At 48.3% G+C, this 14,229-nt stretch overlaps 1 protein-coding gene across 1 annotated transcript; it reads right to left on the reverse strand.

Moving 5' to 3' along the window:
• Positions 1-1,447: 1,447 nt before the first annotated feature.
• LOC134411573 (chymotrypsin-C-like) lies at positions 1,448-12,744 on the reverse strand. Its single transcript, XM_063145438.1, has 7 exons — positions 12,705-12,744; positions 8,874-8,997; positions 6,748-6,870; positions 5,543-5,679; positions 4,805-4,950; positions 4,069-4,218; positions 1,448-1,478 (listed from the first exon to the last, which is right to left on the reverse strand). The coding sequence occupies exons 1-7, from the start codon at positions 12,742-12,744 to the stop codon at positions 1,461-1,463; spliced, it is 738 nt and encodes a 245-aa protein (XP_063001508.1). The 3' UTR covers positions 1,448-1,460.
• Positions 12,745-14,229: the final 1,485 nt, after the last annotated feature.

Here is a 14,229-nt window from a genome sequence, read left to right on the forward strand (position 1 = left end):
GTTTCAAGAACCCCAAGAAGTTAGGGAAGGACCCTAGAAGCTGCCCATCTATGGTTACTTCTATTTAAACCATAGTGTTTTTAACCAGTTACTTGTGCAAAACCATAGTTACTTGTGCAAATTTGTGCATTTCCTCTTTTTTTTTTTTTTTTGGTGACTTCATGTGAGGGCCACCCTGGTGTGAACTGGGCCCGAGGGAGAGAGCCAGCAAATTCTGATGCTCCGTGAAGGAAATCCATCACCTGTCCTGGGTGACGGCTCAGGCAAGGAGACTTGGTGTGGTCAAGATGGCTGGGTCGCATCTGGAACTAAGGCTAAGTTTCAGGACCTTGGTCAGCGGTCCTGCAGTTCGAGAACTAACCAGCTACTCCCACGGCCTGGAAGCAACTGGCTGGCTTTTATAGTTGGGCCAGGAGAGTCTCTCTGGAAACTACGCCCCTTTGGGTGCTGCGTCTGGCTCTTAAAGGGCCAGCAGCCTTTTCCTGCAGGTGTTGACAACTCCAAGGAATGAAGTTGGGAGAAGGGGGGTGCCAGTTGGGGAGTGCTACCCAGGGTCTCCCTGCTCACTAGAAGAGTCTGAAGCCCACTCCTCAGAGTCAGAGGTTGGTGCACCTCCTGGGGGTTGCGTGGACAAGATATGGGGTCCAAGATAGCGGGCCTCTCTTTAGAAGGACCAGAAACTGGTTCTGATGCCTCCCCAGAGTCCATCTCTGAGGGACGCCAGTCCTGGCCCATGACAAGAACGTGCAGTGGTTTCCTACTCAGAAAGCAGGGTCCATTGAGAGCATCCTACCCAAGGGCCCCCAATATCTGGAAGCAGTACTGATTCCAAAAAGCAATGCCTGAGTTCTCCTCTACTACTGTACATTGATGAAGGGTCTAGTCTCTGTTCTGTGTGCAATATTCATTTCCTTTACTCTGCAACCTTCACCTCTCTTCCTCCAGTTTAAAAGCCAGGTGGATGCTAATTCTGTTAAACAAGAATGTACTAAGTCAGCTTTCCCGAAATGCTTCTGACTTAAACCTGGAGAGGATTCACCGTCCCACTGACATCGGAGCCACCAACCTCCACTGGCCTCTGCATACCAGTTCCTGGGGGTCATGAGCAGGGCAGCACTGCTGTGCCCGGGTCCCACTGGTGGGTTTCCCATTGGGGCATCAGGCTGGCCATTGTGTGAATCAAACGCTGGACTTGATAGCCCTTTGGTCTGATCCAGCATCATGCTTCTTGTGTTCTTATGACTGCACCAGGAAAACGGGGCCATTTGCACAAGAATGTTGCCATTTTTTCCACCCTGTGAAATACTGGAGCATGTGCGTGTGTGTTCGTGTGTGTGTGTGTGTAAGAAACGCCATGAGTTTCAGGCCGGAAAACGCACCAACACAACGTTTGTTTACGATGATGAAGAGGTTTATTAAGCTTTGGCCACACTGATCCGCAAATGCACGGGGCGGAATCCTCAGTTCTCGCTTATTTTCTAGGGGAGAAAAACAGACAAACAGAAGAGTGTTGGGTAGATTGAGAAGCAAACACATCCAGCACATACTAGAGTACAAATACTGCCAGGCTGGGACGGATGAACATCGCCTGAGCTCAGTGTTTAGCCCAGGGCAGAGGAACTTCCTCCAAGTTCTGCCTCAGTTAGAAAAGTGTTGTGTGAGAGAGTTTTCCAAGCCAATCCCTGGCTGTAGTTTGAATCAGTGATTTGGGTGGGGACCGGATGACACCAGAGGGAGTGGCTACCCCCTTGATGTCATCCAGCCCATGGAATCATAGAATCATAGAATAGCAGAGTTGGAAGGGGCCTACAAGGCCATCGAGTCCAACCCCCTGTTCAATGCAGGAATCCACCCTAAAGCATCCCTGACAGATGGCTGTCCAGCTGCCTCTTGAAGGCCTCTAGTGGGAATGTTGGGTGGGGGTCATCCATGCTCCCACCCCCTGTTCTAGTAGTTGTGTCCAGCCAACGGCCTCTTTCCCAATGCTACTGTTAGCTGTGGAATCTAGGCTTGGGAACATCTGTTCAATGCTCCCAACATGGACAACACCTTCTTGGATCCAGTGGACATTCCTTGTTCTTCCCTTCAAACCCTTCCACGCCCTGGCTTCTCTTCCCCTATTTTGATCCATCCTGTCCATGTAACTTTTAGAACTGCTAAATTTCTTGAGCTGGCCCTGCTCTTGCACGCAAAGGCTGAGAGGGTGAATGATTGTGACACATATATGCAAAATGGTATAATGGCTGGTTGCTAAATACAATAAACTTGACCGGGACTTGGTCCACGACCTTTGCTCCTCCAATCCACCAACCTCTATTGCTAAAGATTTCTTGCTCGCCCAAAGTTTCCAGCCTCCTGCTCTTGCTGACGCCAATGTTTGGAACCACCAAGCAGTATACTGGGGCCGGCCCTCCCATTAGGCAAAGTGAGGCAGTCACCTCAGGTGGCAAATACCGGGAGGTGGCAAGAAGGTATTGCAGGAGATTGCTGTTGGCTCTACTGCTTGTCACGCAGCCCCCAAATATCTCATAACTGTGGTTTGAGAAAGATTCATTTGCCAGTCTGACCAGCTTTGGCACGTGGAATGCAAAGGAGGCGCCATCTTGTCCTTCGCCTCAGACAACAGACTGGTTAACCCAGCTGAGTATATGCAAGAGAATCTGTACCCAGAAGTTTGACCTGAATGTACAAAGCCTGAAGTGGTTTGATGGAGAGGGATACTTTATCATCATCATCATCATCATCTCTTTCATGCTCATGGCGATTTTTCTAGACAGACATGACGGGCATTGCCAAGTCGTGCTGTCTTTTACAGATTCAGGAATTTCCTGACTATTGGACCTGTTTTAAGTATGACCACTTTCGGGATGGTGGTGTGGATGTATTTTGGTAGGCCCAGTTTCTGAAGGATTTCTGTATAGTTTTTTGATGTGATGCCAGTGACTGATGTGACTAATGGAATAACTGTGACCTATTATTATTATCATCATTATTATTATTATTATTATTATTATTATTATTATTATTAGGATCCCACTTTTTGCCCAATGCTGGGCCTCAAGGTGGCTTTACAAAATTAAAACATATACAATTAAAACCTATCAATAGAAATATACAAAAGTTTAAAAATATAATTAAATATGCTTCAACATTAAAACGTTTAAAACACATGCAACAATTTTAAGAGCCTTATGCACAGTCAGATGTCCAGACTAGGGCTGTGCACGGACCCCCCGAACTGCTTCGTGGCCCAATCCGCAACTTTCAGATCGGGCCAATCCACTTCAGGTCGATCCGACCCTCCCCCGCTCGGCGGAGGCAGGTAAGTGGGGAAGGGGGGCAAAACTGTGGACTGCAGCGGTGGTGCCAGGTGAGCCCCTCTTCCCCCCTCGCTTACCTGTATTCAGAGCTCTGGATGGAGGCGAATCACTTCGCCTCAATCCGCAGCTCCCCTGACCCGCTTCGGATCCACCTTTGGCAGATTGGGTCACTCCGCTCCAGATTCGCAATCCGAATCGGAGCGGAGCACAGCCCTAGTCCAGACGTCAGTATGCGCAGTGTGAAGGCATCAAGGGGGATTCAAAGTAGGGGCAGCTGAACATGCAAAGATTGGGAATGAATTGGTTGAAGGAATTCCTCAATAGGGCTTCAAACTAGTGCAGATTTCAACATCTTTACTAGTTGAGGCTAGTGACTCCGGGGTCAGTGGGACAGTGAATCCACTATGGGTTTCAGTCGGAACCAGAGCTCCTTTAGAGTTCTGACTGGTTCTGACTGAAACCCGAGTGGATACAGCACCCTACTGATATCAGAGCCACCAGCCTCCTCCGGGTTTTACACCGCCCTCCCTTCCTTCTCCTTCCTCCGTTGTTTCTCTGGTGTTGAATTCTCAGTACAAATTCTGAACATCAGCACTTGGATTATAAGAACGTTTGAGTTTTGCAGGAGATGGTCGTGGGACTAATTATGTTCAACGTTTATCAGCAACACCAGCGTGAAGGACTCTGTTCCAACCGTCATCTGCGCATAGCTTTGCTGAGCAAAACGGAGAACCCCGGCCGTTCTCACCTCCTTGATCCAAGAGATGTAAGAGGACACCCGGGTGAAAACGGTCGGCTTCTTCGCGGAATTGCAGGCCCAAGTTGATCCAAAGCTCACGATGCCATGGACCTCCCAATCGTCGCCATTTTGGCAGTTCAGGGGACCTCCAGAATCTCCCTGGCACAAGAAAACAAAACAGAACAGCGTATTATAATATATGAATCAGCAAAAGATGAAAACCAAGTATGAAAGGGCCCGAACCCAGGCAAAATTCACTGGATCCATCTACACCAGGTATAGGGCTGGTCGGAAAGTTGATTGTTGATCATTGTGTGTGTTGTGTTGGATTTCATGAAGACAGCCTCTACCAAAAACCTTGCCTGGCTGCATTTCCGCTTGCCATATGCCACTCTGTGGGAAGAGTTTTGAGGGGAGAGAAGATACATGATTGCACAGAAATTGGGGTGATCTTTTAGCCGCACATTTTTGAGAGAGAGGCAGGTGGCTCAAGTTACACCCCTCTCTTCTGGAAAGCATGTCCCGAATTCCGAATTTGGGAAGAGGGAAGTTGAAGGAGGAGGCAATTATATACTCTGCACGTCCTCAGAAGTGCTCTCATTTGTTTTAACAGTTCACTTAGGCCGGAGGTAACCATTGGCTCCTGAGGAGGCCTGATGCGTGTCTAAGAGCCTTCCTTGACAACTCTTGTTCTTATGGGAATTCCAGGATAAAATTCAACATAAGTCGTGCTGGAGAAACCTACATTGCACCCTGAAACGACGCCGTCTCCTCCCGCACACAACATGGTAGTCTTGACCATAGAACCCCACCAGTCCCGTTGGGTGCAGGTCTGGTGATCCACCACGGGCAGCAAGGCCTGTTGAAGGTTGTCAGCGATGGGACCACCAGCTGCAGAGCAGGAAACAAACAGGAGAAATGGAAAAAATATTCATTGCCCAAAGACTCACGTCCACTTTCTGGCATGACTTAGAATCATAGAATCATAGAATAACAGAGTTGGAAGGGGCCTACAAGGCCATCGAGTCCAACCCCCTGCTCAATGTAAGAATCCACCCTAAAGCATCCCTGACAGATGCTTGTCCTGCTGCCTCTAGTGTGGGAGAGCCCACAACCTCCCTAGGTAACTGATTCCATTGTCGTACTGCTCTAACAGTCAGGAAGTTTTTCCTGATGTCCAGCTGGAATCTGGCTTCCTGTAACTTGAGCCCGTTATTCCGTGTCCTGCACTCTAGGAGGATCGAGAAGAGATCCTGGCCCTCCTCTGTGTGACAACCTTTGAAGTCTTTGAAGAGTGCTATCCTGTCTCCCCTCAAACTTCTCTTCTCCAGGCTAAACATGCCCAGTTCTTTCAGTCTCTCTTCACAGGACTTTGTTTCCAGACCCGCCCTCCCCTGGCACCTGGACCTGCCTTCTGGTTTCAGCGCAGGTACCAGAATCGTTCTGTTCCAGCGACAGAAGGGTGGAAAGCTGTCCAACTTACTCCAGAGGCGTCCCCATCCGGTGACGTAGCAGGGATAGTTCTGGGCCAGAACTTTTTCGGGGGGAGGCAGGCAGGAGGGCTGGATCGTATCGGTGAACTCCACGGGCTCCGCCAGTTTGATCAGGGCGATGTCGTTGCTGCAAACCGGGGGGAGAGGGGGGAAATGGCGTTTAAAAACCTTTCGCCCAAAGGATGCGAGTGACAGCCATTGGCGGCTGGTGGTTCCGAGGTCAGTGGGACAGTGAATCCACTCCGGGTTCCGACTGAAACCCGGAGTGGATTCACTGTCCCACTGACCTCGGAACCACCAGCCTCCACTGGCAAGCGCTCTTTGGAGTATAAATAATAGAACAACAGGAGATATATCTCACAGGGTGGGTATAACAACAGATTTTCCTTGGGGCATGGCCATAGTGGCTATCACAACGGCTGCGGTGGCTATCGCAGAGCAGAATGCACCACCGGGAATCGACTCCCAAGGTAAAGCGACTTTCCTACGGATACCATTGGGATGAATCGGGGGCTCCTCAGCCTTTTTGGGTCTGTGGGCAAAGCTGGCAATTTGAGAGGATGTCGTGGGCTCTCTCACAAAATGGCTGCTTGCTTATTCACAACAAGAGCCAGTGTGGTGTAGCGGCTAAAGTCTCAAACTGGGAGTCGGGAGATCCGGGTTCTAGTCGCCACTCGGCCATGGAAACCCACTGGGCGACTTTGGGCCAGTCCCAGGCTCTCAGCCCGACCCACCTCACAGGGTTGTTGTTGTGAGGATAAAATGGGGAGGAGGAGGTTTATGTACACCGCCTTGGGTTCCTTGGAGGAAAACAGGCTGGATATAAATTCAGCAATAAATAATAAATAAACAAACAAACAAAAAAGCTCCCACGGTGAGCATGACCTCTCCCAAAACATTCATTTCCTGGAAGGCCAACTGGCAGGGATAAAAGAAAAGTGGATTGCCCACAAATCAAAGATGGGCAGATAAATAAAAGCAAAACTATTTTGGACCCAAATAAAGATGGCCGCCCTTCGCTGGGCAGCATGCCAGCTTGCCAGTTTGAAGGGGGGGGGGAAGGCTTTTGATTAAATAAATAATCTTAAAATATTATATAAAATAAAAATCAGGAAGGGCAGAGAGCAGCAGCAAGAGAGGTGTCCATGGGGCACCTTGTTACCCACGGGCACCTTGTTGGAGACCCCAGACTTACCTGATCAGCAAGGCGTTCCATTTCTCATGGACGATCATCTTCTCCACATCAACGGCCACAGAACCGGCCTCCTCTTCTTTTAGGTTTTGTTTTCCCAGAAAGACACGATAAGTCCGGCTGGAGCTGCAGAACCACAGAGAAAAAGAAACCCCCGACATGAAATCCCAGTTTCTCGATGACTTTCCACAGCATCTGTCTGTGTTTTTGGCCCCCAGCAAACAATTTCCCATCGTGTTCCATGGCCGTGCCCCGCCCTGTGTAGCATCTACGCTCCTTGAATTCTGGTTTAACTATGGGGATTTTTCAAATTCATTCCAGATTTGGTGCATGTCCAGTTTGTCACCACTTTAAGGTTCGAGTCACTTGCATCTCCTCTCCAGCCTCTGGTGTGAAAAACACGTGTGCTTCAGTAAAACACTGCAAGAAAGGCAATCTTGATGTGGCAACAGTATGACCGCATCAAGATTTTTGTATGTGGCGTTTTACTGATGCATGCTTATTCTCCCTGCCTATTGTTAAAAACACCATATAAAAGAATCTCTTTCTCCTCCTCCTTTTCCTCCCCCTCTTATTCTTTTTACAGTGTTTTATCAATCTACATCAGTAGCATGTTTGTTTGTCTGTTTTGGATGTAGTGTATTTTATCCAGTGTGTTAGATCCTTTGAAAATGAATAATAGAAAAGCATGATATAATTTTACACACACACACATACACTTAAAGCCCTAAAAGGCTTGGGGCCAGGCTATCTGAAGGAATGCCTCCTCCCATATGTACCTGCCCAGACACTAAGGTCATCCACAGGGTTCCTTCTCCATGAGCCCCTGCCAAAAGAAGTGAGGCAGGTGGCTACCAGGAGCAGGGCCTTCTCTGCTGTGGCACCCCGGCTGTGGAATGAGCTCCCTAAGGAGGTTCGCTTGGCACCTACATTATATGCTTTTAGACGCCAGGTGAAGACCTTTTTATTCTCCCAGCATTTTAACAGTCTATAAATAAATTTTAACTTGGTGTTTTAAATTTGTAATTTTGCATTGCTGCTGTTTTTATCTGGTTGAGCTTTTATATTGTATTTTATATCATGTTTTTATACTGTTAGTTTTATACTTTGAATGCTTTTAATTTTTGTGAACCACCCAGGGAACTTCAGCTATTGGGTGGTATAAAAATTCAATAAACAAATAAGTGTGTGTGTGTGTGGGGGGGTGTAATTTGGAACTTAAACATTCAGGATGTAATTTGATGTGGAGAAAGTTGGAAATTACCCTAGGGATCACATTACGCCAGTCCTTTTCCAGCTTCATTGGCTGCCAGTCCAGGTCCAGGCCTGATTCAAAGTGCTGGTATTGACATTTAAAGCCCTAAACGGTTTGGGGCCAGGTTATTTGAAGGAACGCCTCCTCCCATATGCACCTGCCCGGACCTTAAGATCATCTACAGGAGCCCTTCTCTGTGAGCCCCTGCCAAAGGAAGTGAGGCAGGTGGCTACTAGGAGGAGGGCCTTCTCCGCTGTGGCACCCCGGTTGTGGAACGAGCTCCCCAGAGAGGTCCGCCTGGCGCCTACACTGTACTCTTTTCGTCGCCAGCTGAAGACCTTTTTATTCTCTCAGTATTTTAACGCTTAATTTTAACTTAAATTTAAATGTTACTGTTTTAACTCTGTATTTTAATCTTATATCAATTTTGCTGCATGGTTTTATCCTGGTTGTACTGTATTTTGTAATTGTGCTTTTAACCTGTTGGTTGTTTTATCGTGGTTTTAATGTTTTATTGTGGTTTTAATTTTTGTGAACCGCCCAGAGAGCTTCGGCTATTGGGCGGTATAAAAATGTAATAAATAAATAAATAAATAAATAAATAAAATAAAATAGGGTGTTTTTCCCCCTGCAGTGTTTGAGTTCAGCACCTTAAGAACATAAGAACACAAGAAGAGCCCTGATGCTGGATCAGACCAAGGGTCCATCTAGTCCAGCACTCTGTTCACACAGGGGCCAACCAGCTGTTGGCTAGGGACCAACAAAGCCAGACTGGATTCACCACCCTATTGACATCGGAGCCACCAGCCTCCACTGGATTTCTGGCATGCTCTATCGCAGTTCTGTCTTGACTCTTGGTGGTGGTGGAGTTTACCTGATGCAATGGGCAGCCGTCAGAACCCAGCTGGACCCAATGAGGGTCCCGCCACATGTATGTGCCCAGACGCCATTCTTGTTGTACTGGAGAGAGACCTGGAAAGCGACCCCAAAGACAGAAAGATGTGAGACGCAGAGGCCAGAAGATAACCATCATTAACCTGGCTATGGCGTTGGCCGTACCTGGATCTTTCAGAGAGGCTGCAATATTTTTCTCCCTCTCCCATACTATTAGAACCCGGGGTCATCCCATGAAGATGATTGATGGGAGATTCAGGATAAATACAAGGAAGGACTAGTCAACATCTAGTCCAGCATTCTGGCCACTGTGAGAACAGAATGCTGGACTAGACGGACCCTTGGTCTGATCCCGGAGGGCTCTACAACACAGGCCATTGGCTCTGAAAATACGCTGATGAATTACTGTCCGAAAAACGGCCCACTCATAACACTAGAGCTGCCATTTCATTTCAGGGTGTAGCTCTGCTGTTACACATTAGACGAGGAACGTTTTTCAGGCTTGATGAAAGATGAGCAATGGCCTGTTGTCAGAATGAATTCTGAGACCTCCATGGCCTGACCAATGCTTACAAAAAACACACATTTAGCCTCTTTCAGCCCACGGTCAGAATTCAATTTTGGAGACGCTCCCTTATGGGGAGAGACCGAAAGAACTGGGCATGTTTAGCTTTGAGAAGAGAAGATTGAGGGGAGACATGAGAGCACTCTTCGAGGACTTGAAAGGTTGTCACACAGAGGAGAGCCAGTATCTCTTCTCCATCATCCGAGTGCAGGAAGATATAAGAAGCCAGATTCCGTCTGGACATCAGGAAAAACATCCTGTTAGAGCAGTATGACAATGGAACCAATGACCTAGGGAGGTCGTGGGTTCTCCCACATTGGAGGCCTTCAAGAGGCACCTTATCAGGGATGCTTTGAGGTGGATTCCTGCATTGAACAGGGGCTTGGACTCGATGGCCTTAGAGGCCCCTTCCGACTCTACTGTAGGGACGTATGACTGTTTATTGGGGTAATGGTTAGATGTTAGAGCTTTTCCTCACCTTTCTACCTCACCCCCTTTTCCCAATTCCCCTTTCCCTTCTCCCCTTCCTTTTTAAAGTCTTTTTTTATCGACCAAGGCCCTACGTGTTAGTTTTTAGTGTTGGCAATAAATTGCTTTGGTCCCTAAATGAGAGTCTGTGTGTTATTCCCTGAACATCTGGCTCGTCCCGGTTGTGGACAGGGCTGGGGAGGTGGGTTGCCTGGGAGTTCAGGACGTTTGGTCCAGGGGCCTACCTTGCAGGGCTGTCAGGTGAACCCTGACATCCTCTACATAGAGCCACATTCCAATGGTGGGCAGAGTTGAAGGCAAAAATGAAGCGAGTGGAATACAATCGTATTTGAGCTTAAAGCTCTACTTACCAAGTCTTAGGAGATTATTCAACCTTTTAGAGGGAGGGGACAGACATGTGCAAAGTCTGGGAAAGCAGCATAGGATCAGCATTGGGGTCGGGGGGAGAAGTAGCGAGGCTAGGGAAAGGAGACATGGCCGTCTGCCATTCCCCACCACCACTGATTCCACTCCATCCATTTTGGGATGACCATCGCCTATCCGTCAAAAATGCCCCCCTTCATTCAGTTTAGAAGAACATAAGAGCAGCCCTGATGCTGGATCAGACCAAGGGTCCATCTAGTCCAGCACTCTGTTCACACAGCAGCTGACCAGGGACGCACAAAGCAGGACATGGTGCAACAGAACCCTCCCACCCATGTTCCCCAGCAACTGGTGTACATTCCCTCTGTGCTTTACTAACAGGTTGCAAGACGCTTCCCGTTCATTTCTGTGCCGGGTAGTGTTTTGAGGAACCGTCGTCTGCTTCTGCTGCATCTGGTGGAGGGACGCTGCACAGGACTACAATGTCCCGCTTCGAAATCGCTTTTTCCCTTGATCCCCAAAGCAAACATGCGCACACCCCAAGCGGGAAGCCATCACGCTTTACCTGCCATGGCCAACTGTGGGGTCTTGCATCCTCACCGCCGACGACCCGGGCAATACGAGGCTGATAAAATGGTTTCCCACAACCGTGGGCTGGGAAATTCCGTGGGTATGGAAGAGGGAGGCAGATGAGTGATGTGGAAGCAATCGGGTCACCAAAGTGTTATGCATTGCTTATTTAAGTAAATTGGTTAGCTTTTCTTTTCTTTTTTTTTAGCATAGTTTCCCAGGGCAGCATTGAAACACTGCCATGCTACAATGCTACACCACATGTATGGACAAAAAAGAAGAAAAGCCAGATGTGGGAAGCCACACCGCCCATCAGTAAAAGCCAAGAAAAGTATAAAACAGCCTACGTACGCTTTGCCTGCTCAAACATTTAGAGCGCTCCACGCTCAATGCACTTCGTATCAGGAATGCACCAGGAGGCAGGAATCGCACGGGGACCTTTCACGCATGGAGCGCATGAAAGGGGCGGAGTTATGCGCTGGTGCTTCTTTGGCCGCTCAGGCATTTGCCCCCCCCCCCCTGCTTCCCCAAGTGAACGCCTTAACACAGCCTTCCTCAACCTGGGGCGCTCCAGATGTGTTGGACTACAACTCCCAGAATGCCCCAGCCAGCTGGCTGGGGCATTCTGGGAGATGCAGTCCAACACATCTGGAGCGCCCCAGGTTGAGGAAGGCTGCCCTAACAGATCACCTGAACCTTCTCCCCTTCGTGGCTGACATGGAGGAGGAACGGAATGGAATCCAGTGGGGCTGGTCTTGAGCTTCCCACAATTTTGATAGCCCAGATACATTTCTCCACCCGCCACACTGAATTATAGAGATTTCAAGGGGCGGGATTTACAGGTGTGTTTTAAAAGGATGAAAGAATGACTCACCCTCGGAGGCACACACTCATTTATGTCTCCCTGCATGAGTCGCTGTTCTGAGCATGGGTCTAATGTAGCTGATGCAGAGCTTCCTCATTAGAAGGTAGGTAAATTCTGTCATGCCTCTGTATTGTGGGGAAACGAATGATCCAGGCACACTCAATGCAGAAATATGGCAGAATTCTTCATCCTCCAAGCAGGCTGTGAGGCAGGAGATATCCTCGGACGTGCTACCTCCAGTATCCGAGGCAGTAAGCCCATGTGCCCCAGTTGCTGGGGCTCCTCATATGTTCTTATGGCCTGTCTACTCAGAGGTAAGGCCTCTTCAGTTCAATGAGGCTTACTCCCACAGATGGTCCTATGGGATTGCAGCCACAGAGAGGCAGCACATGACCTCCTTAAGGGATGGCTACTTTGGGGTCACAGCAATCTTTGATTTTTTAAAGTATTTCTCCAAACCACAATAATTGACCAGCAATTGCACGTCTGTTTTTGTTCTGATTTTAAAATTAAATGTTTTTTTAAAAAATAGAGTTTAAAAAGTGAATCGTTATCAGCATCAAATGCCAGCTCCAGTCATGATTATTTCAAGGAACTAATTTGTCACGGCACCCTGGCAGCGCAACTGGGAACTACGTTTCAAATCAGGGTAGGTTTTACAGTCACCTTGTAGTCCAATTCCAGCCACAAGCAATTTAAGCGAGGCATCTGAGAGCCCCCTCGGTCCGAATCGAACACATGATCAAGACACTGAATATCGTGAAGACAAACCAGGGCGGCCTAATGAAGATATTGCTGTGTTGTGGATTTGGAATTTCTTGAGTTTCCCAAACATATTTGGGGAGGGATGTTCTGAGACTCATATATGCAGCTCTGGAGAAAATGAGCCACGTCCCCAGTTGGGAATTAACCACCCCAACTTAAATGGCACATAGCCCCCTAATGGCAAAGACACTTACCAAAGCCCAGGAGCAAAGTGATGAAGACCAGGTTGAACATGGTGACCAACTGATGATTCAGGCATAGCTGGTGGCAACGGAAGGTATATATAGCCATGGCCAGGCTTGACCCCGAGCCAAGAGGCAGAACATTAAACCAGGGTACGATAATGGACATATCTGACCTTGTGGGTTTATCTCTCAGTAAATACAAAATATCTGGAATTGAGGGGGAAATAAATGCTTTTGCTTTGACTGGATTTCACATTCGGATTACTGAACCATCTCCCTGTATCTCAGGGGAAGAACGCTTGCTTTGCATATGGAGCAAGTAAACCCTGGTTCATGCCCTGGATAATCCCATTCAAAAGAGCAGGAAACAAGGGATAGAAAATGGTTCTCTCTGTTTGAGATACTGGAGCGTTACTGCTAGAGAATAGACAGAGAATGGCTTCTTTTCCCCGTGAATGTCCGAACTCAACCAATAATGGGCTACTTTGGCCTTCCGCAAACTTCAGGTACCATCAGCAAGGCCAATGGACAGGAATGCTGGGAGCTGTAGTCTGAAATATCAAGGAAGCACCAAGTTGAGCAAAGCTGGCTTTCCTAAGTTGCAACTGGTCAATATGTCCAGGTGTCTTTAGAAAATTAGCACAGTGCAGGATGGTGGCTCTGATGCCAGTAGGGCCGTGAATTTGGGTTTCAGTCCGAACCAGAGAGAACACTAATGGAGCTATCTTACGACCGCCTCACGTGTGGTGAATGTTGCTGCTGTCCCATTTAACACTGTGGAGGAAAGATTCAACTGCCAGTCTGGTCAACTTTTGTACATGGATAGGGAGCGGGCGCCATTTTGTCCCAGGCATCAGAGTATCCTGGGCCGGGTGGCCACAGAAGTAAGGGGCTTCTTTATGGTGGTGCCCCGTCTACGGGACACATTATTCTCACCACTCTTCTTCAGGACCCCGACTTGCTAGCATTTGGGCACAGTCTGCTGGTTTTGTCCTTTTAATTCTCTAGGTTGTCTTACGAAGATCTTGGCTGCAACAATGAGTTGTGTGAAGCCGTGATCAGAAGGCCGAGTTCAAGAAATATTTTAACTACAGCAAACTGGCCAGAAGGACATCCGCCTAGCCTTTTTGTGTGGCTTTAAACAGCAGTCTGATGTCTCCCCCGCCTCACCCTTGCTCTCACATACAAAAGAATCGATTCTAGGAAAATGAAGGCGCCCAAAAACAGCCTCAAACTGCAAAGATGGGTGGCAGCTCCTGCAACCAAAAGTGTTTGCGAACAGGTGCCGTTTGCCAGGACGTCAAACAAAGGAAGCCTTGAGGAGCTGATTTCACGGAACGAGGGTCTAACCAGCTGGCAATTCCCAGCGCCCCACAGAATGGCTCAGTGTCAAATGGAAAATTGCTGGAGGGTGGTGGAACGAAGGGTGAAGTCGAAATACAGAGGAGGGCAACCAGGATGATCAGGGGTCTGGAAACAAAGTCCTATGAAAAGAGACTGAAAGAACTGGGCGTGTTGAGCCTGGAGAAGAGAA

This window comes from Elgaria multicarinata, chromosome 20 (genome assembly GCF_023053635.1).
Source record: "Elgaria multicarinata webbii isolate HBS135686 ecotype San Diego chromosome 20, rElgMul1.1.pri, whole genome shotgun sequence".
In the NCBI taxonomy this organism is placed as follows: Eukaryota; Metazoa; Chordata; class Lepidosauria; order Squamata; family Anguidae; genus Elgaria; species Elgaria multicarinata.